Here is a 25,072-nt window from a genome sequence, read left to right on the forward strand (position 1 = left end):
TGATGATGCTTCTATAGGTAAACATGAATATTTTAAAGAGATGAAGCAGGAACCCTTTGTGCACGGAAGGAAAATATACAGAAAATTCTGGATTGAAATTCAGGAGTTTAGGTTGTGACAACTGTTTTTGCTCACAAAAAAAGGTCACATTATCTCTGTCCTTTGCAAGATTGACATTACCTAGAATATTTATTTTGTTTGCATTCATATTATGAATTATACTTTGATGAGTAATAAGATTTCTGAATAAATGATTTTTTTTTTTTGCCAAAACAGACCTGAATTAAAAAATATTCTCTTTGGTAATTTGTTGTAACATGAAACAAAAAAGCACATTTTTAAAATGAGGATATGGGGATGTAGGCCAGCTTTCTAATTGTGTCTCCAACAAATTTCCCAACAAAAACCTGAGTAAAATTTTGCTTTTTTTCAATAAAATTAAAATAAAATATTGGCAAACATCCTAAACTAGCCAACATGTGTACAGTGTCACATGATATGTGGTTCAGTTGTCCAGCATCACTTTATTATCATTCAGTTTTTTTATGAATTAACTTTTTTAAAATTCAGATGTCAACATGGATACACGCTGCCCATAGAATATTAATTCATAGAGCTAATGATGATGATGATGATGCATCACCATGAAACGCTGTCAAGCAAAACAGACAAGAGTGGAGGAGACTCAGGTGGGCGGAGTTAGAACAACCACCTTTACTGCAGCTCTCCACTAGTTATTTCAGCTACTGCAGAGAAAAAGAGAGATGTGAGATCATTGAAGGTAGATCAAATGAATATGCACTCAAATGGCTTTTATAAAAGACATGTAAGCACAACAGACTTCATGTGGTACTCAAACTACAGGAATAAATATCAATAAATGTGTGCAGTGTCGCTCTACTGGTCCGAGACATGTGTTATGAACCACTGCTGGAGTTTCTGCTTTGATCACTTTCATGCGCATTTAATGTGATTTAAGGAAATATACAAAATCAAACTCAATTTCCTGCTCTGCATGGGGTCCGAACTGTTCCAAATTCAGATATACAGAGATGTGTTCCAGTGCTCCTGCACTCTTATTTATTTTTTCTCCCCATTTCCAAAATCCTCACTTTTTAAATCCTAATCCTGCACCAGTATCTTTCTGCACGTCGACTTCCACTCGCTTTATCTTCTCTGTCTTACTTACCCCCCCCCCCCCCCCTCCGCTTTGTTTCCCTCCTTTTTTTCCCCCTCCTGCAAGCTTTTGGTCCAGTGTATGAAGCAATTACAGAGATGATATCCACTGTCAGTCAGCAGCTCACAGATGAAGCCGGGCCTCTTTAACATGCTAATGGAACGCCAGATTCAATCAGGGCTTTGTATGGCAGAAGGGAGGGCAATGCTGTTCATTAAGGAGCGAAATCATAACAATGAAGCCCAAGCTGCAAAGACAAGCAGCACCTAGGTTGGTACATAGATCTTTTCCTACCTGCTTTTTCTAAGAAACTCCACACCTTATCCGGCCTCTCCTTAATTCCTGGGCTAAAAAGTCTCAGTGTTTTTAAGTATACAGGGGGTGCAAAATATTCTATGATCAATAAAAAAGTCTTAAAATATTTTAGTTTACTTTAGTTCACTTTGCAGCTTGTAGTCTTTTTTACGGTTTGCTTTCAGAATATTTTTGTGTAGTTTATAGCATTTCCACATTTTAATAGATGTAAAACAGTAATGTTGCCATTAAAATATTTCCACTGCAACAGGAATGAACCACTGATGCAAACAGTTTAGGACTGCAGGTGCATCATCCCAATATGTATGTAAAAGACTTGTTTACATTAACTTTTATAGTAGAACCCAGTCTTGAGGGATGATATGTTGCTACCCAATAACTTTCTGAAATTAAACCACTGAGATGTTCCCTCTCTGGACACATTTCCGACTATTATTTGCTTTTCCGTCTCATAAATTCCAGCTGCTATGTCCCCGTCCTCCATTCTGCATGTCAGTTTTACACTGAGTGATTTCATCATAATAGTTATTGATCTGATATAGCTCAACCTGTGTCACTCTTGGTCCTGTAAGTGGACGCCTTTACTCTCCTCTCTGCAGTCATGCTTGTGTTATATGTAAGTTCTTTTTAATGAAAATGGAAGCTTCTCTTAAAAAAAAAAAAAAAAAAACTGGGCTATTTTTTCCTCAAAAATGTGAATTAACTTTTTGGAATGAAAACATAAGTAACTAAATTATTAACTAACTGTCAAAAATATGTATAAAATGTTACCAATCTGACATCACTGAACACACATCTTTCTAAAAAATGCCAACAGTCATCAAAGGAAGTACATTTTAAATAAAATGCATTTATGCGAAATAGACTTTAAAGGTAAAAGTACCGTAAATGTTTTTGAAGTCCGACTAAAATGTCAATTTGTTTTGTAGGTATAAACTCTTCTGGAAGAAATTATTTCAAAAATGTCTCATTGAGTTTATTTATCTTAATATGCATACAGAAACAACAATTTTAGGATGAAATAACTAAGTAAGAAATAAAAGACATATTATCTCAAAACAAGGTTTATAATATTCTATATTATTTCTGAGTTTATCAATCTCAAAACAAGATCAAAAAGTGTTTTTGGCTTATTATGAGTTTTTATGTCTTGAATAGCCTGTTTTTGCAGTTTAGACTAAATAACTTAACAAGCCTGACAGAGCGTTATTCTTTCACTTTACCTGGTTGTATTTCCTTTGCTTTGGAACAAGTCAGCAAGTTGGTATTATGGTCACAAAAATGAATAAAAGGAGCCAAGGGATTTTTTTTTTTTTTTTACCGTTGAATCTAAACTCTTTTAGGCTTCTTCTTGTATTCATTTCATTGTCGTTCCTGCAGGTGCAGCTGGTTTGAGGTTTCAAGACCTGATCCTCCAAAGTTTCACTTCCTCTGAACTATCCTTTAATTAGACAGTTTATTTGGTCATTTGTTCATTGTTTATGTAAAGGGGAAATAAAAACTTTCAAATATATAATAAAAAAAATAATCAAAAACTTTCTGAAAGCTTCAGAAAAGGATTTTTTAATTTTTTAAGCTGACTCCTGACTCTTCTGCTGATTCCAATGCAGCAATTCATAATGCTTTGGCATCACAGCAGTGCTGTCAGTCTGCAGCAGTCACCGTTAAATGTGGATTTCTTTAGGAAAATAGCCAACAAGTTAAAAGCGGTTGATAATAAAGTGAGAAAGCTGGGGGAACAATATTGTGTTCAGTTTCATGAAGGTTTCTCTGTGATGCAACTCAGCTGTCCCTTTTAACAAGCATATTGCAGAATGTTCGGCTTCTGATATCCTCATTACTCTCATTACCGCGATGCTTTGGATTGCATTTCAAAAGCCAAGCGCTTCTTTCATCCACGCTGTGCCTTGTTGAAGATCTCTCTATGGAGGTGTGATTCATGCTCAGCTTATTCATTGTGCATCAGAACTGGAGAATGCATGCAGGATTCTGTGTGTGTGTTAGAGCGAGCGTTTTGTGCTTCATGCATCCACAGACCAGAGATTTAGTACAGCCTAGACCAACCGAGCTCACTGAATAATGCATCAGTAACTATCATGGAAAAATATGCTGAATATGCCTGGGCTGGTTTTCAAGCTACGGGAAGTTGTATGAAGAAGGATAAAGCTCGCTCTTGGCCTCTACAGCATGAATGAGACAACCAAAATGAACACATTTCACTTTATTTGAACAAATAAGCCGAGTTTTAGTTCAAGGAGGGTTTCCTGCTTCATTAATAAGCCATGAGATGAACATCAAAGGGAGAACTTTGCAAATCTTCATAGCTACGACCCTGGAAGCCTTCTCCAGCCGAGCATTTTATCTGAATAAATTACTCATCGACCCTTAAAGCCGGCAAACTTTCATTGGATCGTTCTCACAAGAGGTGAGGGACACAGAAGAGAAACGAAACATCATTTGTGGTGACGCCAATGACAGGCGACATTACAGAGGACACCTCCAAGCACTTTAAGAGATTGGGCTTTAGATGAACAGACACTGATGCGTTAAAGGACACTTTCAGTGCACTCTATATTCAAAGACAATAAACTGGGGGCCTGATATGAAAACTGCTTGTCAACCCCCATGACTCTTCCTCCTCCTCCTCTTCTCTGCTGGGCTGATTCTGTAATGCTCAAAACCCTCACTGTGCTATAAAAAGTCAAAGAAATAAATGGCAGGAATGTCAAAAAGATGAGTTTTGTAATGTTTTTTTCTTTAATCCTTTAACACACATTTCTTCGATGCCCCATGGCTCCCCTTTTAAGCCTCCCTTCAAGCTGGGGGTATAATCTCACCGAGGATCTGCTTCCTTTGTTGCGCTCCTTCCAGGTGTAAATAGGCTGATCCACCTGTTTTTTTGTCAAGTGATAGAATTTCATACCTGGGGGCACTGGTATGTGGGAGGCGCATAGGAATAAAATCACCAGCTTTTGTTGCACCTGGGTGTGTGATCAACAAGGGACGAAGATGAGAATATGGGGGGCGATTGTGTGCTTGGGTGGGGGCAGGGTGGAGGACATAAGTGGGGGCAGATTTGAACAGGCGGTGGGGAGGTAAACAATGGACAGCAGAGAACAGGTGGGAAGAGGAGGAGCGATGGGGAGATAGTTTGTTGTGTTGTGTCCCAGTTGACAACAAATGTCACCTTGTTCTTTCTACTTTTGTCTCCTTTTTAGTTGTTTTTTTCCCCCATATTTTGTTGGACCTGTCCATGCGTTTCTTTCCCTCTATAAAGGACTGAATTCATCTTAACATAAATAACAAAGCAGTCAGTTGATTCGTCCTCATACCAACCTCACTTCCCCATCTATTACTGACAGACGCCGCCTACGGGCCCCAAAACTCTAGGAACAAAAACTATGATCATCTTTCAGACCTTGGTGTCTGTCAAAAAACTTGATAAGCATTTACGTCAAAAGAATAGTACAAAAAAGTTGGAAACTTGAGAAGGAAAAAGAGGAGAAAGTGCAGAAACTACAGCAGACCAGAAAACAAAGAATGTAAACTCTGTTTTTCGGGTTTTTGAGATGTTAGTTTTTGTGCAGACTCGTATAGTTTGCAAAAATAAAATTTAATGTTGAAATTTGCTATTTTTTTAACTTTGACCAGCAAGGTGGTGTAGTGATGTACTGTCACCTTATACCAAGAGAGCCCCGGGCTATGTCAGAATTCCCACGCTACTACCTAAGTACTACAAGACAAAAAATGCGGGACTGTCTGGTTCCCTGGATTTTAAAAGCAATTCAGACACCATGCTCACTACGTTTTTTTTTCTTTTAACAACTAGTATGACGTTATGTAACAACCTAATCAATATCAACATTTTACGACATCTTTTCGAGACTCCACTGCGCTCAGATGATGAAATTGTGGATATTTTGTTAATGAAACATACATTTAAACGCATTTTTTTTTTTTACAAAAATTATTCAGTTGCAATGCATTGTGGGCTATAATCAGCAGTGTAGTGAGAATTGACGCACACTGGTTTTTCTCAAAGACTTCTGGGAAATTTCTGGGGGAATCAATTTTAGAATCGTAGATTTGGAAAACACTACAAACTGGTGAATGGAGTGAATAGTGCACTAGTGAGTAGTGAAGGAATTTGGACATAGCCTTGGTTCAAATCCCAGCTGGGTATTTTCTGTGTTGAGTTGCATGTTCTCCTCATAGGTTTTCTCTGAGTCCTAACAGTCCAAAAATATGCTTCAAAGGATGAATGGTGACCTTAAAATGTCCTTTAGGAGTGATTGAGTGTGTGGGTCCAAGCAATGGACAGACAAACTGTCCAGGGTGTACCCTGCCTTTGCCCTAAGGGAGCAGGGATAGGCTCCAGCAACCACAGTGACCCTGCAAAGGACATAGGGAGAAAAGAAGATTAATGTTTCCATTATATTTAAAAGTCATAAACACCATTATGGTCTGTTCTAATCTTTTTATAGATTGAAACTATTTTAAGAATTTGATATGGATTCATACAGACAGAAAACAAATATCTAACTTGTGGAACTTCTCAGAAAACAGATTAATTACTAGGAAAAGCTGCTAGGATAATGTAAAAAAGGGTGGAACTAGGTAATAATAATGAGAGACTCTGTTGGTGGAAGTACTTTAAATACCTATTGCTTTTAAATAAAACAGATGTACTTTTTTCTTAAACAGATACATTTATTTTGTGTGTTATTGTCAGATGAACACAATAACAGACATGTTTCATTTCAGATTGCAGTTTACAGAAGTGTTATCATTAAAATGTATATTCCATTCAGAGCTGCACTATTGCTCATGGCAAGTATGCATTGATAAACTCAAACATACTGGATATAATCCAGTTTTTGTAGTTACAAAACAATGCAAAATTCTATTCTATACCAGGTATAATAGGGGATATTTCAAAACAATGACTGTGTGTGCTTGTGTAGCCTCTTAGTAATATATAGAGTATGTCACTTACTGAGAGTGTTTGCCATGATGATCAGGAGATGGACTTCTTTTTCAGCAAACAGACTAAAACGATGCATTTTTTCACAGTTCAAAATCATTTTAATGTGTAATTAAAAGAAAAAAAAAAGTAAGATAGTATATGCCGTCCTTTAAAAATAAACAAAAGTTATCAATGCCATTACATTTAAGGTTTCAAACAACAAAAGTTGTTCATCAGTGTGTAGAGGTATGACAGTTCATATCTATTCTTTGCAGCTGGGAGACAAATTGTCCAAAAATGCCCTGTATAGTCTCAAAGGGAATATTTAAAACTCACAAAAAAGACTAATGCAGTATTTTCTTTTTGTGCATGTTTAACTCTGTGGTTGGAATAAAACATGTGCTGGCAGGGATTAGAATTATTGCTAAAGGTTCAATTTCCTGCACCGATGCAAGCGTTCGCGTTAGTTTGCAGCAAGCCCAGGTCAAGTACTGACTTGGGTAGCTGCACAAGAATGTGCACACTTCCCTGTGTTTGTTTTATGCTGTGATTGTGACCCTCGCTCCATGCCTGGCTTCTGCTTCTGCCTCTGAGGAACAACACAGTCCTGTTGCTCCTCTGTCATCAACAGGCCTCGCTGTCCCCTCCCATTACCACTGATAATTATTTATCTGTCATTCTTGACCTCAAAACAGCATAAACACTCACTGTCACCATACTTTACATGCACACAGATGTCACACTTGCTGAGTCTTGCCCGACAAAATATTATTTGTACAAGCCTTGTACGTCAGACTTAAGGCCTGATTTACTGAGATCCCCAATGAAGACCTCTAACTTTTGTGCACAGAAAGATAGATTACAGCAGTTTGATTAGGATTTGCAGGTGATAAAATTGCACAAAAGATAACTGCACCTTTTAAATCATAATTTAAAGAGTACACATTAAGTCAGTGGCATAGAGTAGAGAAGACGGTCAAGCACCAAATCAAAACAAACGGTGTGCAGCGCTCTATGACAGTCTGACATCTATTACCCACGCTGTTTTCTGTGACACACAGGCTACTGTAGCCCAGACTCGACAGCTAGTCAGCCTGTGTCTGTGCTGATGATGGACAATAATGTCTTCAAAAGAAGGATCAAAGATGGAGCATAGGTGGTGATGTCAGCTGCCCCAAAGCGCATCAAATGAAGCTTGGAGAAGGATGAGAACAAAGGAGAGACATGCGCTGGAGGAGACATCACTGAATTTAACGTCAGCTGTAATCAGTGCGACCAGTTCCACATCAGCCCTTAAGTCACCTGGAAATTCCAAGATCACAAAGCTGGAAATGTGATAGCCTTTGCCTGCAGCATTCCAAAATACTTAGATGAGAAGACGAGATGTGCAAGCTGTTGTGCCAGTCTGCATCTGCCTTATATAGAAGCTAAAATCCTGCTTCACCTTTGATTATGCTAAATTAACCTATTTGCTTTGTTCCGTTCATGCATTCTGCTAAAAACTCCCTTTATGGTTATTCAACAGAGAAAAACATAAAAAATGATTGCTTTTGCACATTTAACAGACACAATCTGATTGATAGGTGCAAGTTGTCTTCAAGTTTGCATATAATTTTAGCCAACAAACCGTTAGTAAATCATTCCTGAAGTTCTGCTATGTCTAAATCACTTAAAATGAGGAAAAATAACTCATAGGAATGTCAAGAGTTTGAAGTCTATTCAGGCAAGTTTTCGTCGAGTCTTATAATCCTTATGTGCTGCTACAGGTTTTTTAAAGTTCAACATTCAGCTGTTCCACCAAGAATTCATCATCATTTCATGGAATTAAGAGAAAACAGTCACAGACAGCCTACGTTCAATGGGTTGTTCTATGCACGTTTACTCCAGAGGTCCAACTATTGTTGAAGTATTTAGGCTTGCAAGGTTGAATGAAAAAAGATAGAGATCAAGATCATTCTGCCAGATCAGCATGCATGTAGGTGCACGTCAACATTTGAGTGCCAGTCTTTTGCGAACATACATTCTCTAACCCCACAAGAAACTGAAGTTCACTTGCTGGATGTTTAACAGCTAGCCAGAGAATTACCTGAAGGATTAAAGAGGTGCTCATCTGCTGCCAGGTTTCAAACTTGTTTACCAGCTTGTGTGTGTATTCTGGAAAATTCTGTTAGTGGGGGTGTGTTAGTGTGTGTTTGTGTGACATCAGATGTTGGTAGGGTATCAAAGGAAGACTGTTTTCATCACATTCCAGCCCATTATTTTTGCATTACACCTCCTCCCCTGGTGCTCATCTTTCTTCCCTCATCATTCAAAGAATCCACCGTGTGTGTGTGTGTGTGTGTGTGTGTGCACGTGTCCACCAAACAGACAGACTGGCAATTAAGTCCTCCCAGTCTACTTAGAGGAGATCAAGCCAGAATCTTTTGGGGGGTCTTTTAAGGCCTGCCACTGTCATATTTCTTCACACAAGGGTGTTATTAACAATACACCAAATCTCTCATTAAAGGAAATGTTTCCCTTCAGGAAATTTCTTCCTCCAATCCACCTCATACGACATTTTATAAACTATACTACGTTAATTACAATAAAAAAGAAATCCAAAAGAGAATAAAAAATAGGTCAAGTATGACCAAACAATAAATACAAAGTCACAAATGAAGCTAAACACTTTTTTACATGAACACAATAATGTAAAACAGGATCTCTGGTTATTGACTTTAGTGGACTCATGTTTTGCAAAATGTATATTTTATTAAATGCAACCTCAATTGATCTATTGATTTTACTCCAGTGCTACAAAAATGACAAAACAGCTCCAAGTGGAACGGAACATCTCAATACAAACACAAAACAGACATTTTACAGAACAATCAATTGAGCAAAACTAACAAGTTTCCATCCCATGCTCTTCATAAGTAACATTTAAAATCTCCTTGCTGTGCATGCCTTTGCATAAAGCTGCCACAATTACAGAAAACACAGATGAAATCTTCAACACACAATGCTGTCACGTCTCAGTAACTAAGCTCCCATAACACTTCAGACTACTTACTGAAGCACAGAGTTGGTTAAATAGTTACTTATGCAGTCACAGAGGCCAATAATTATATGTAACAAACATGTTTCAGCTTTCCCAGCATTCCTCTGCATAACCAAACTACTAAAGTGAAGCATAACACAAGCGTTTCCTGAAAGCACATCAAACAGATCTTTATCTCCCCCAGCAGCAGAGTATGCATTTTTTAATGTTAACATGAGGCTAAAAATTAACATATGATGATGGATAAAGCCAGATAGTGGGAGCTGTGGTGCAAACATCTCATTTTTACTTTAACAACCATCTTAATGACTTAAAAAGTAAGACATTTGAGGGAGAGCTCAGCAGCACACTCTTGTGGTCACATGTAGTTACATTTCCTACATTTTTTGTGGTTTAAAGGCGGAAGAAACACTTGTTGCTCAGTGGTTTCTGTAATGAGTCACATCCCTATTTGAGAGTCAGCCTTCATGGCATGCTTCGTACCTCAGGGAGTACAGGACAGCTGTTCGGAGGTGGATTTCTGCTTCTGCAGAGCTGTAAAACTGTAGGTTAATGCTTATTGTTAATGTTACAAATGTTGCATGTCTGTTTATAAATGAGGTGACAGACATGTTATCTGACCAATGATGGACCAAACCTGAAGCTAGAGAAAAATGTTAATTATAGGATTTCCCCTGACTCGACTGTTTGTGCAAAGAAAAAGTGATTAAGTAAAATAACAGTGTACTGATGTTTTAAACATTTGTCTTTAGTTTGTCAGATAGAAAGAAAACCTAGGCATATAATTACTTTTTCTGTACTGTGTGCTGGACTTCTGAATGATCTTGTGATGTCATTGATTTTCCTTTGTGATAAAGTGACAGCATGACTCATGGAAGGATTTACCAAACTGGGAAAACCTTAAAGTCCCACTCTAATCATCTTTTGAGCTAGTTTCATAGCATTCCCAGTGTTTTTTTTTCTAAAAAATATGATTATACCATTGCTATCTGAAATTGGTCATTTTCTAGGACATAGTTTCTGCAGAGTGACAGGAGTTCATTAGAAATTCTCCTCCATGTAGTGTGATTGAGGAAGCCTTTTTTCTCATCATCCATCTGTTCACAATCTCTACCCCTAATTTACAGCCTCTCACAACACCAATCTAAGATCAACGGTGCAACAAAAATGGCAAAACATATTGAGGCTGTCTAGCTGTACAGTTCCTAGCCAGATGTCAGCTCAGACGAGGAAAACGAAGACGTACATGGATCTATTTGTCAGGAAGCTGACCTCCAGATTATAGGTTCAACGTCACAGCTATATCCAACAATTTAAATAAATTAATACTCAAAAGGGTAATTTTGCTCATATATATATGTCCTCCATCAAGAGAAAGATGTCTCAAAAACATGTTAAAAACACAAAAAAAACAATTTCCATGCGGGTTGGTCTTTAATTTATTGGATTGTCAAAACTGCTAGAATCAACAAAAACTGCTTATTTTCCCAACAACCATGTTTTCATCTCAGCCAGCGAATGTTTTCAGTGTCCTTAACAATACAGATAAGATTCATATGCCTGTTATTTATCTGCAACATTTATTTTTTCACATAAGCGTCATGGACCATCTAATCAATGAAAACAAAGATAAATGACTGATCAGAAACTGCTCCTTGAATGTGACCCATGATCAACTAACACCCACAGTGAGGAGGAAAAAAACTTGATGCATCTAAAAACATGCATTTAACAAGTAACAAATGTCAGAAGTTCTGCAGCACTTTGCAGCTGTACCTCCATGCTGAAATTAACTGGTGATTCCTTTACACACAGCAAAGCTGTGCCGGCAAAGAATTCACTCTAGACTTCACATGAGGGCAATAAACAAACAATCTCCCTGACAGATGGAATAGAGAGCTGTAAACACAAGTGTGCCCCAGTGAAGCCAGGGATGCAGTTTTACTTGATTATTTAAATTGAAAAGTGCAATAATAGTAATGATAAAAGAATTCAATGATCGATGAAGCAGAACTCCTTTTAAATCACTTTTGATCTCTTTCGTTCACTGACTTTTGGATCTTATTCCAACCTGAATGTTTAAACAGATTTCCCAGTATTAGACATTTCTCTCCTGATTTATATGTCCTTATCAACAGATCATGTTCCTCTGATCTTAAGACTGCTTTGATATAATGTTGACGGTCTACCTTTAATCCAAAGGTTTTAACTAATTATAAGCAAACATTTGATCTCACTTTGGTTTCCAAAGTTTTTGAGAATTCTGTTGCAGATCAGCTCTTTGGCTATTTGACTTTTACTGATGTCTCTGAGGAGTTTCAGGCAGGATTTGGATCACATCAAAGCAATGATCCCCTCATGAATGCAGACAGTACACATGTTTGTACTTGGTCTTTTCAATTTCAGTGCATTTGACACAAATGAATATACTATTATTGCATTGTAGAGATTAAAATATACTGTCTTTATTATATAATTTGCTTTAAAGAATTCTAATAACTTAAACTCAGATAGAACACAGGTTGTTGTATCTCTGAGTTAGAACTCATTTAGTAATAATGTACCAGTGTGTCAATGTCATCACACTAGATGACATTATTTTGGTTTTTAGTCCTACTGTCAGAACCTTAGAGCCATTTTTTATGATGACCTGGCTTTTAAATTTTGCAATTTTTGGAAGGTTTTTAATATCTTCCATGGTTTAAAAGTCTTTTTTTTTATTTTTCTTAAAAGCGTTTCCAGTGGTCTTTTATTTATAAGTATGATGGGCGCCATGGGGTCCCCCCCAGAGGAGCTGGAGGAAGTGGCTGGGGAGAGGGAAGTCTGGGCATCTTTGCTTAGACTGCGGCCCGGTTTTGGATGAGTGGAAGAAGATAGATGGATGGATGGATGTTTTAAGCCAAAATCAATTTTCTAGGATTAAGTTTTTGCAGAATGACAATGGTTCATTGAAAAATTGCCTCGGTTGTGGGTGCACAGAGCAACCCCGCCCCCCTTTTCCTCCCTATTGCTATGAGCTCGGAGCAGGAAGTTTGTTGCCTGCCCAACATATTTTCAACGTCACAAATAAGCTCCTTTTTCTAATTTACAACAATTCATACAAAGAAATATTTAAAAATGCAATTTTGAGCTTAATTTTCTTTATACATGTCATCCATCATCAAATCATGTTAAAAACAACAAAAACACAATTTCAATCAGAGTGAGCCTTGATTGATGGGAGCATCATTTTGCTGAATGATGCAGTTCAATCAGTTTTTTACTTCAACAACATGTACCTTTTTCTATTAACTTAAGCTCTTATTTTGTATCTACAAAATACATGCCACTTCCTGTTTCAGTTGAGAATGCAGACACTACCCTTATCTCTAAGGGCATGCCTTCAGTTTTGTTGCTAAAGGCTTTGCCTGCACTTAGGTTTATATATTGACATATTTTGAACCACCATCACCACCCCTTAAATTTGGCGATGAGAGGAGGGGGTGTGAAGAAAGGTTAAGCTCTGACCAGGAACATAGTGGATGAAAATGTATAGAGACATCCCACTCCCACTTACTGCATCTTAATGTCAAACAACTGATGCCAGTGACTTTTTCCTCATCCGCTTCTTGTTCCTTGTGACTAATTTACATTTTTGTTATATAGTAGTTTTTGCAGGAGGGTTGTGTCAGTCCAACTTCTTCCTCTTCTTCTATTGCCACTAACACTTGTTTGTCTTTGTAAAATTACTTCTGCGATTTTTTTTTTCTGTTCTTTGCTGTTCTCTCAGGCCCCAACTGTTCTGGTCCTTTTTTTGTTTCCAATACCACCTTTTGTTGTTTTAGTACACCAAAAACCCTTCAATGGTATTTGCTGGTTACTTATAGAAGCAATTAGCCAACAGTTAAGATGGTCTTAATGTGAATGACTGCAATTATAACTAATTATCACAATTATTGAATCTATTCTAGATTTCTTTTAAATCGTTTTGAGACAAACTTAGTTGTGAACTGGCCTTTTGTAAATAAATTAAATTGAATTTAATTAAATGTATTGATATTAACCAGAGCTCATCCTGTTTTTGTCTTTGGAAAAAGCCTGGCAAGCCCAAATATAAATCCCACACGAGTCACTCAGAATGTGGGCAACGGCCATTTCAAACTGTCAGACTGTGACTGAGGAACTGCCAGTGGTGTTTCGAGTGTCGGAGACTGTGTGAGCCACGGCAAAAAAGGGCCCTGGCGAGGAACTTAGATTTTTGTGAGGAATCTCCCATGATTGGCTTTTCTTTCATATGATCTTAGTAAATAAAAAGTTCTCCTTCTAATATTTGCATAAGCCTAAAGGCAGGCTTTTCAGAGGCAGCGTGCACTTTGATGTTTCAATGCACCAAAAGTACCTGGAGGATTGAAATAAATCACAAACATACTGAAGATTTGTCACAGCACAAACGGCAAAGTTTTAAGAAAAATATATTCCTCATTTGTCATTTTATTAATTCAGATCTCTTGCCATGCATTTGATATATTTGGCACATCTGTTCCAACATGAAGCACATCATCAACACAGACTGTAAAGCCAGTATGCAGTGATGTGTTTTGTTCCTTTGGGTAATGTGGAGGACAGGTGCAAGCTGCACAGCCCTGCAGAGAGGCAAGCTGCCAGCCTCGCTGTTTCTCCCTCCTCCTCTAAGCTCCGACTGCCAACAGTCCTGGCACATCTGCACTTGTCCGGCCCGGCTGGTGCCTCCTACTGCTCCAGTTGTTTTCCTGAATCGACCCAATGCCTCTGGAGAGGAAGGCTGAACACAATGTGGCACAACCTGCACAGCCTGTTGGATCCTCTTCAAAACCCTGAAAGATTCTCTTTATCTAGAAACTGCTTTTATTTTCTGTCTGCTGTGTGAAAATAACAGATACTGGTACTTTCTCACACAAGATTGCACAATTTTGACATTTTGTCAGTAAACTCTGGCTAGCAAAACCCTACAAGTATTGCTGTGATTATAGATTGTTATTACACTGCTCTCTTGCAGACAGAAATGGCCACTTGCTGGTGTAGAAAATATAAACCCCCTATGTAGTATATTTTTTACATGCTGTATTATATATACCCCATATATATATGTGTGTGTGGGGGTGTGCGTGTGTGTGTGTATAGTATGGTTAAAAATGTCCTTGCTGTAAAAAATATAAATAAAAAAAGAGCCTTTTTTTGTTTAAGGGTTTGACCCATAGACAAAAAAAGGCTCTTTTTAATTCTTTAAGTACATTTTTAAACATAACCATGTATTTTCTGAGTCGGGTAAGAAGGAAAGTAACCAATAACTAATTTATTTTGCTGAAATTGGATGGCAACTTCGACAATGTTTTATATTTTTATGTTAGTCCCCTAAGAATCTATAATCTTTGTGAGCAAAGTTTCATTTTAGCTGTTCCCTTCAGCATGCCTCTTTTGAGAGTAGGCAATCGCCTACTTTTATTTAATTTTATTTAACCAAAACTAACTGTATTTATAACCTTCAACTATTCAATGTGTGTCAATTTTTAAACTGAAATTCTGAATAACAGTAATATTTTTGCAAATGTTGCAAAGGTAATAAACAGCCTTTAAACAGTCAGACAATACCCTGTATTTTAAACCAGCCCTGGCTTCAACAATAACCTTTACAACTTATACGTTTCTTCATCTCAAACTTGCACTCTGGTCCATTCAAGGAAAAAAAAAAATATCCCATGCTTTTCCTTGAATTAAAATAAAGGCATGGGAATAGCTCTGACTGTGCTTTTACATTCAAATGCATTCATTTAAACCCTTCAACATCTAATAATATTATTTCCCTTTCATTGCACAACCTTACATGACCGTCTGCAAATAAGAAAACTGCGACATAAGAGCATATTGTTCACAAGTTTGATTTACTGCTTTCCCATGCATTGATTCTGCTTCCACTCATTTCTGGAGACATTGTTGTTCGGTAAGGTTATTTTACCAATTTTATAAAAAAAAATAAAAATAAAAAAAACAGACAATGTGTTATTGAGACAACAGCCCTTCTTTTATTGGGACCAGGACATTGTTGTAATTTTACAATTTTAAGCATTTATTGTAAAACTGCTGTTCAGCTCAGTGAGATTTGTGTCCTGTAATTTGACATCGACCAGTCAGAAATTGTTTGAGCAGCAAAGGAACAAACGGAAAACACACAATAACATGACTTCCTTTTTTTTACTCACTAATTTGCAATAAATCAGCTGCAGGTGTGTGAGCTCTCACAAACCTGCAGCTGATTAACTCTTCAAAAAGCAAGACACAGAAAATGGACAAAAAAAAAAAACATTTAACGCGCTTTTAAAACAAAAATGCAAAAATCTCTGCTAATTAAATACAATTAATTCTATAAATGCCTACTTTCTACCATATTATCCTATAAAATCATGTTAAAGAAATAATGGGAAACAGAAATTAAATTGTTTTCCTAATATATCACTGTGTTTATTAGTGATAAATTATTAACTTAAAAACTTTATTTATTTATTTAACAATACTTTTCTTAGTTATTCTTTACATGTAACAAAAATAGTTCACTTTTTTGTTTTATCATTACAAATGTTTTCACTTTCCATTAAGTAAAAGGTGGGGTAGTGGTTATAGCAACATAATCCTGACCTGTTCAGGGTGTGATCACAGACATATATTATTTCACTGGACAAAACAAGGTGTTGCCGTCACCCATTGAAAGTGCCTCATCTACGACTCGCAAAATTAGGCCAAATCTTTCACCGCGGCTTCCTGATACACTGCTGCCATTTTGAAACCCGTCAACAGTAATCAGTCACGTTTTTAGATGAGCTACTGTCGCCAATCATGGGTGAGCTTTTTTGAAGTCCACACCCCTTCCACGGAAAGTGACTTGGGAGAATCTGTCAATCAAATGTTTGAGGTGGGACCAGCGGGCACCACATGCTTTTACGGAGACATTTGATTGGTCAGTTTAGAACTTGAATAACTTGCAATAAAGACAGAATATATTTACGATTAGAAAGAAGATAAGAAGAATGTATCAGAGCAAGAATGATTATTCTGACAAATAAAATGACTGAGAAATAACTGTCTATTTCTCAATAGAAGTCTTTGGGAATTGGACCTTCTTGAAACCCACAAGTACTTCCTATTTTCCCAGTAGTTGGGTTGACTCCAGCAGCCCCATGACCTCCAAAGGGGTTAAGCAGGTTCTGAAAATGGATGGATGGAGGTGTGTGCCTTTGCTCTTTTCATCTTTAGCAACTAAAAATATTTGCTTGATTTGCTATATAAGAAAACCCTTAAAGTGAGACTCATTTTACAGGGTAAGTTTAGCGTGTAGCAAGACTTGTGTACACTGGGAAAACTCCCTTTCACATCCCTCCCAAGTGCACACTTGTCCCTGGTGGGTCAGACTCTTGTCTTTTTCCCCCAGAAGACAACTGCACTCCTCACTCATGTCTTGTCCCTGAGCTCCATTTACTTCCTTAGATATCAGGCTCTAGTGGTGCAGCAGAGACATGTTCTGTTTCCTTGTCAGACAGTCTCTCTGTCTGCCTGCCAGACGCTGCTTGAGCCACTGCCACTGCTCAAGTGTGGGCTCACCGGGGAGCTGCAGGCACCACTGCTGAGCATGTTCAGCTTGGATTGACCCTTTCAACCAAAACACACACATACTTGTTAAAAGAGGCAAACACAGGCCATGCATCATGTTGTGGCAGGGCGTTGTGATAAATGTAGTCAAGCAGCCCTTTATTAGTCATGTTCTTAGTGCCACTGCCCTCAGAGGACAAGCTGCCTTCATCAGTTATTGAGGTAGAGGAGAGAACAGGACGTCCCCTCTGCTTTCATCTCTGCAAACATTTAGGAGGAGCTCATGCATGATGATTTTTGGTTCATGAACCATTTTTTAACCAATTCATCAAAACAGGAATGTTTATTAGCCAGATTAGAAAGCAAAAGCTAACTACTATGTGAGATGAGAATGGAGGGCTGCACTGCAGCAGCTTGACAGCAACACCAGGAGACACTAAACTGGTGTGGGCACGCTGTGTGTTATGGTGTGCATGAGCACGGCTTTGTGCACTCATAAATGTGTTTGCATTTCAATAATATGCTTTGCTTAGTGGGAGAAGCTTGCCTGCCTAACTAAAGGTAATGATGCAGTCCTTTTTTACCTCAGGGTCTGCAGATGTACAGCAGAGGGGAGCCGAGCTTCAGCTGAGACAGCACTTTCACTTCACTTCAACAAAGTCAATCCCTCCATCCCTTCCTCTAATCCCAACTTTTCAGACTCCATCTGGTTCCATCGTATTCGTCCATGCAGCAGTCATATTATGCTCTGTGATCATTCTCAGATGACGTTAAGCTTGTTGGAAATGCGGAGGTGTCAAATAATGCTCACATTAGCATGTTAAAGTGTGGAGGCAGGTGGAAGTACATTGCAGTGGAGAGCAGAGCAAGAGAACGGCAGTAAATACGCAGAAGAGTAGCTTACAGCAATCCCGAAAAGGAGAGGAGCAAAGCTTTAAGTCTCGGAGGAATTTAAAAGCCACAAAAATCCAGTTGCGGATATTAAGAGGCTTAATCTAAGAGCTTGCTGAGGCTGAGTTTTGCTGTGTGGGCCCCATCACTATCATCCTTGACAGAGGTTAGAGAGGAGACAAGAGGGGAATAAGAAGGAGACGAGGGCAGATTCGAATAGAAAGGAAGTTGATTATCAATAAAAATGCAGGCTTAGTTAACAATACCTTTCCATGTGTTCTTGTTGTGTGTGAATCCAATTCTGCTCCGTTAGTCGTGCTATTTCTAGGCCTTGTTAATAAAAACAACGATTGGAGACGATCTGAAGCAGGGAGCATGTGTCGCACATGAGCACAGGAATTAGAGATTCATGACTTATGATTCATTAAAACCATAATTAGGCTTAACAAAGTAATCCAACTGTAGTGCACAAGTCACAATGATACAAAGTGACGGGCTGAAATGAAACTCATTAGGCTCAAGCTGCAGATGACTCCCAGAAGATATAAATGAAAAGAAAGCAGACTGTTGGGCAGGTGGATAACAGGTTTTCTCTCTTGTCCCTTTGACCTTCTTTTGCTCTTCATGGCAATTGTGCTTCATGTGATGTGAATCCTACATAGTGTTGCATCATTTTATTATTTTGCGTAGACTTCTGTACTCAACTTCAAAAGGCCTTAAAGATCCACTCCAAATAAAATTGTGTTTTTGATGTTTTAACATTTTTTTTTAAGCATTTTTCTTATGGAGTAGTTTGTACTTTAAGCCAAAATCGTGTAACTAAAGTTAAGTTGTTTCAAAGTACAATAATTTGAAACAAGCTTCAATTGTGTTTCCCTGGTAGAGAATTAACCGGAAATGTTATGTGTGTGTTTTGTGTTTAGGAAGTATCAACAGGGCTGGTGCAGCAGTGCCAACGTTCCTCCGGACCCCCACGGTGATCCAGCCCCACCTGGACATGAAGCCGTTCCTGCAGTTCCCCATGGAAACGCCTCCTCCTCCACACAGCATGAGCCTCTTCCACAACTTCAACACAGTAAGAGCTAGTGCAGATACACAAACATTACTGCAGAGACGAAAAAAAGAAAAAAAAAACACGGTGGGAAGTCTAAACGTTTCAGAACAAAGTGGTGTTTTAGATGTATCATAAATTAAAATATGCTATGACTTCACATTTCATGTTTCTGCAAGTCACATATTGAGACACTTAGGGTCATAAACAATAATATTGAAGGAGAGTGCAGTATTTCATGTACACACCCTATGCCCTACTCTTGAAATCAAAGGCCACTAATTAAAGAGCGGCTCTGTGGCCAACTTTAGAGCAGCATTCTTCAAGCATCACAGTCTGTGATGTGGTGTATTTCTTTTTTGGTTTGATTTTTTTCTTAACAGAGAGATCTTTTTTGTTCCCTCTTCTCTGGAGTCAAATACAATTAACTTCTAGACATCTCAGCACAAACCTCCACCTCCCAGTCAACATCCTCCTAAAACCAAACAATTAGTATGGACACTACACAGTCACTGCTATTCCTTGAGCTCTGCTTCTATGTGTCATCTCAAATATTTGACTGGAGTGCTGGGAGGCTGCATTGCATTTGCCTCTGACAAATTGTATCTGCCTGCCATGTGCTTTTATCATTCTGGTCATGTCACTGCAGGAGTATAGCAGAAATGCAGACATTGTAACCATAAAGTCACTTTAATGGCCCACAGTGGGTATTGGTTTGAATGAAAGGCTTTTGCCTGCCAAACGGCACTCAGCCCAGCAGATTGACTAAAATTATACAATCACTCTGTTTCCACGTTTGCCTCTGTTAGAACTGATCCCCCTTTCTAGTGTCTGCAGCAGTCCTTTAGGGGTTATCTCTCCTCTTTTTGTAGCATCCCTCTGCTCCTCATCCTTCTTTACAAAAGGTTAACTATGTTTCGGTTCCATGGGGAGGCTGCGACTGTTAATAGATGTTGCCGCTGATGGCCGAGCGGCAAGAATGTGTTTTACAGCCCTATGGCCAGGAGATGGGGCCAAGAGAGAGGTTTGGAGGACAGACTGACCTTACAGCTTTCCTATATGCTGCTCCATAAAGCAGAGTCAATGCTTCTCCTCTAATGTGCGAAAATCAAACTACAGTTTGATTCAAAAGAAGATTTTTTGTAAAGCATTTAGCATTTGTTTGCGTTTTGAACCGTTTTCTGCATTATGAGGTTTCTCCTCTACATCAGTTCAGATAAACACACTCTTAATTAGGTCACTGTATCATTGAAATGGGAATTGCTAGTGCACTGAGCTGGCAGCTGGTTGATCTTTTCTCCTGTTTTAATCAGCGACGTGCTAAGTTTGTTCAGTCTTTATGAGTATCTATTTCACATAAAGGGCTTTTAGCCCAATAACAAAGAAGTGGCCTCTTTCATAGCCATAAACAGCCTTAATGGCCCTCAAATGGTATTTGTTCTTTTCCCGCTTGTCTCTCTCGATGTACCCATAGACAGTGACAAGACTGAATTATTTATCCACGGTTGCTGGCAGGGGCACAGACACGTGTATTTCAGAGCGGAGCAACCTGTGCTGAAGTGGGCTTACTGAGGGTACAAAATTATAAAGCTGTAAAGCGGAGCTCTCTCTGATCCTGACTTGTACTGCGGCCCTAGTCATCTGCCAAGTCTCAGAGCAAACCTTTCTGTCAATTTAGTTACAGTAAGTCTATTTGTACATTTTTGTTCAGTTAAAGCTACGAGATGAAAATATCTCTGTTATTGTGATGGGAAAACAGAAGTCACTGTGTGCTGTTAGATTTACAAGTGTTTATTCTTGTCTGCACCAGTGTGTCTGGTGTAAGAACTACTGAACACTTTCAGACACCAGCGAGCATATTGGAGCCACCTGGTGTTCAGTTTCTACCCAAATACACTGAAACCTTGCAGACCTGAACGTCACAACACAAAAGCATCTGACTGGAACATGACCACTGCCTGTATTCTTCCTAAAGGAATACCCGTGAGGGGTTAGTGAATGGTTTGACATCATGTCTGTAATGGTCATTTGTCTTAGACCATGCACTAAAGTCAAGGTCATTTCATGAAAAATGTTTGGAATGTGCATATTTGCACTGAAGTGATTGTGAAAATACTCACTTCTGGTGTGAAATCTTTTATCAGATAATCTCCAACCATGTTGTGTTGGAAGGGTGCCTGTTAAGCCTACAAACACGGACCCACAAGTGCAAACTGCTGCAATACTCGACTTTAGTACAGCAGAGTCTGTGTGAACAAACTTTATTTCCCTTATAATTAGGATATAAAGAGAGATTGGACTCTTAACAGATGGGGTTTATTGTAGAGATTAAAAAAAGCACTTTGGTAGATTGAGTCAATGTGCATGAAGAGAAAGGAAGAGAGTAAGTAGGATATAGAGAGAAGGGGAGGAGAAAAGTGGGAGAGAAGGGAATAAAGGGAGGCGAGAGGCAGGAGGAGGAAAAGAAGTAAAGGAGGGGAGAGGAGGAGTCTGCACAGAAGGGACAGGCACTTGTTAGGTCTTGTGTTTTATAAACAGAAGGGAGAGATTTTGGTCTTGTTTTGAACAGAATCCCCTAAAATATATCTAATCTGGCGATGAGACACATTTCATAAGCTTTCTTTTTTTTCATTTAACGTTGACAAACTGGTAGACTCAATGGGTGAGGAGGGTGCACCTCATACTCTCAGCCTCACTCAGGCTGAGACCCAGACACTCACTTCAACAAGCAGCACATTCACAGGAGGACCAATGCAGCTTCCAGCTTCTGCTGACACAGAGGATACAAGGGTGAGTACCACAACACGTGGAGCTTTTCCCTCTTTTTTTGTTTGCACCCGCCTTGTGTCCTAATCCTGGAATAACTCATAAGTAGTCCAGGAGTTGTGCTTCAAAGACTGCTTTCAGTCAGCACAGCACCAACACGTTGTGTCAGGAAGTTGATCAAACATGGAAGAGGGCTCTGATGAAACCATTCAGGAGGAGAACGGCTAAAGTCAGAGGTCTTAATGTATGCATCTCTAGACTGTTGACATTATCACTTCCTGACGATGGAGTCTGTGGTTTTCCTCATGTGTGGCACTTTTCTATTTAAAAATTCAGCCCACCATGTCAGGCCAGCTCTTTTTTTTAAGGTTTTGGTGTATTACCACATGTTTCTTGTAAAAACAAGACAAAGCAGAAACACAATTACCGACCTAAGCTGAAGTGTTAAGTTTTGGAAAATCCCTATGCTGTCATAGAGCTCCGCTCCGATTTCATGAGAACATGTTTTTGGAGCGCTTTAGAGAAGGAGGTTATGTGAGCTGCTTTCCAAAAAGCTTGTTGGCAGCTGGGTTTTTGACAAGTGGACGGACCAGAGCTGACTCACGCCCAACAAACTGGGCAGACTGGCTGGAGAGAAACCCCATGATTCATGGCTGACATTCACTCCACCACGCTGGGCCTGTTCAGTTTCACGTTAAGCTGGAGTCAGAAAAGAGCAGAGGTTGACATTCTGACCCTGGGAGCTTTGAGGGGAAGAAACACTCTGCAAAACCTGCAGGGATTTTCTCTGATAATTTAGAGGTGACAACAATATATCTATTTCTTGTTTGTTTTCTGCTCTCTTTATTATCTGATAAGGCAAGAAATCTCATTTTTTAAGTATTATTAATCATTTTGCCTAAAGGAGCAAGACAATTGATTTATCATTTTGCAACAAAGAGAAAACACTGAGTTGTGAAACTTTGGGGAAAGAACCAAAGTGAGATAAGAGGACGTGAGCATGTCCAAGCACTCTTATTCTTTCTCTATTTATCTGTTGCTATTCTCTCTCTTCAATAATATTCATCCACTGAGTCTGCCAGTCAAAGCACATTACATTTGAATGATACCAAAATTACATATTGATTAAACATTTAAGCTAAACTTTTTCTAAATCAGTGATTTTCCATTGAGACTTTCTTTTTATGTACTTAAAAATTAACATAGTAAACAAACGTATAGCAAATGATGAGTTCAAAACAGGTTTGGGATGATGTTTAACAACTCATTGGGTAGAAGCCCCTTAAATCATGCAAATTGAAAGTCAAATTAATGCTTCATAAAAGTATTTATTGGATAAAAATGTGGCCGCTTGCAGCCTCTGTGACACAATGCATCTTATTTGTAAAAAATGAAGCTCTAGTAAGCACAATATGTCAGCTGTAACAAATGATCAGCAAACAGCTGGGAAGATGCTACAGCATAATAACTCGGAGTAAATCATAAACTGATCAATAAATGGATTCCAATCCCATATTTGTCCTCTGGAAAAAAAAACAAGTCTAGTCAAATAGTCCATGCTTGATCTGGGATTCAAGCTTACAAACTCATTGTTTACATCTGATGGGAGTTTTTGTTGTTCTGCCTCCCAGAATGCATCATTGTTTGTTTCCTTTAAATAATATATTTAGTTATTTTCAGCTCAGTTTTTCTTTCTGTCACTCCGCAGGTAATTGGGTCATTTATATCTTAGATGGGACTGTGGTTGTTGTGTGGCACTCTTTGTGAGATAAAGAGAGCTTGGCAGTCACCCTCACTGAAGACAGTAATGAACTAAACTTTAGTGTTTTTCAAAGACTCTTGAAGAACTGTACGGAGCACACATCCTCTCATGACCTCTTTAGCTAAAACACCATGCATCAAAGCGTGTCAGTCCTTCCAGCCAGAAGTTTATTGTTCATTTTTTATTGTTCCTGCACTCCTAGACGTTCATTTTCATGAGTGTTGCTTGCTTCAACTGCAAAGATGAATTGTCTGCAATGGAAATCTTCGTCATCCATTGAGTCCAAATTAATTCTAAGGTAAACTAACCATGATTCCTGGATAAATTTAGCTTCAAACACAGATAAACAATTGGAAAGGAGCCATTTTACTTCAAACCTCACAGGGTCTTTGTGTCTAGGCTAGATTTATGAGGGGATTACACAATGACATGTATGATGTGCTGCTAAGTGAGTTAGTTAAATTTATACAAGGTGCTTAACACCAGACAGATGATTGACATTCAGGCTCATACAAGGACAGTAGGAAGCTGCAGCTTGTCCAAGATCACAGCCATGAGTTTTTGGTTGGAGTATCAACACTACAACTCAATACAAACCAAGGGAAAATGCTGTAAACATCTTAAACTCATGCTAGACTCCTGAAAGGATTCCAAACCTTTTGAGATGTAACTCACTTTTTTTTCCTGTTATTTTTGTGTCCTCATCTGTCAGATGGACCCGGTGCAGAAAGCTGTCATCAATCACACCTTCGGAGTTCCTCTGGTGAAGACCAAACGACCCGTCATCTCTTGCAACGTCTGCCAGATCCGCTTCAACTCGGAGGTAACGGAACATGAATCACACGCAGAATTACTCCAATTCCTGCTTGATGTTGTTTCACTTGATATAAATCTACTAGAAGGAAGTGTGTTCCTCTGTGTTTACCCTAAGGCAGAATGTGAAGCAGAGAATGTTTTCCTCTTTGGGATTTTTTTTTTCTTTGACTCCACTGGAATTTGAATCAAGGCGGCGGAAAGTGCTGCTGGGTCAGCTGCGATAACTTTCAGTTCGATGGTAAACATGAACATTTTTAGAGAAACACATCTCAGTGGAAGTATTCTTTTTAAGAGTCTCTGTTGGGGTTTGTTAGTTTTCTTTGCCTGTAGATTTAAAGAGTTAAATCATACAGAACAATTAAGCTTAAACATTCCTAACAGATGAAAGTAAAAATGGCTCAAAAGTATTCAGTTGGGAGTCATTTCAAAAACCATCTTGTCCTTGTTCCAAGGACAAACCAGATGGACACATGGCAACATCAGCTCCAAATGTCATGTGTGCAGTGTATAATTTGGCTGTGATTCTCTGAGGTCCAGCATTCAAAGCCAGGGCATGCATTTATCTACATTACACAACATTAAGGAGTGGATTGGTGCTATATATAGTCTTCAGATCTACAATCATGGTTTCTGTGGGGCCAGGGAGCTGCAGGGCTGTAATCTTGTCTTTGGAGAGTTCTCTGGGTTGTATC

The 25,072-nt window shown here is 38.7% G+C and overlaps 1 protein-coding gene across 4 annotated transcripts in view; it reads left to right on the forward strand.

The window, feature by feature from the left end:
- znf385a (zinc finger protein 385A) overlaps positions 1-25,072 on the forward strand; it is a 69,779-nt gene that overhangs the window by 22,873 nt on the left and 21,834 nt on the right. For 3 of the 4 annotated variants that reach the window (XM_036212709.1, XM_024293408.2, XM_024293409.2), the window contains exons 2-3: positions 18,909-19,060; positions 24,277-24,387. In XM_036212709.1, the coding sequence (XP_036068602.1) occupies positions 18,909-19,060; positions 24,277-24,387 (263 nt within the window). Of the gene's footprint in view, positions 1-18,908; positions 19,061-21,191; positions 21,827-24,276; positions 24,388-25,072 lie in introns of those variants that run through there. The other variant, XM_024293410.2, reaches the window with a different exon arrangement.

The sequence above is a fragment of the Oryzias melastigma genome, linkage group LG7 (assembly GCF_002922805.2).
Source record: "Oryzias melastigma strain HK-1 linkage group LG7, ASM292280v2, whole genome shotgun sequence".
Taxonomy (NCBI): domain Eukaryota; kingdom Metazoa; phylum Chordata; class Actinopteri; order Beloniformes; family Adrianichthyidae; genus Oryzias; species Oryzias melastigma.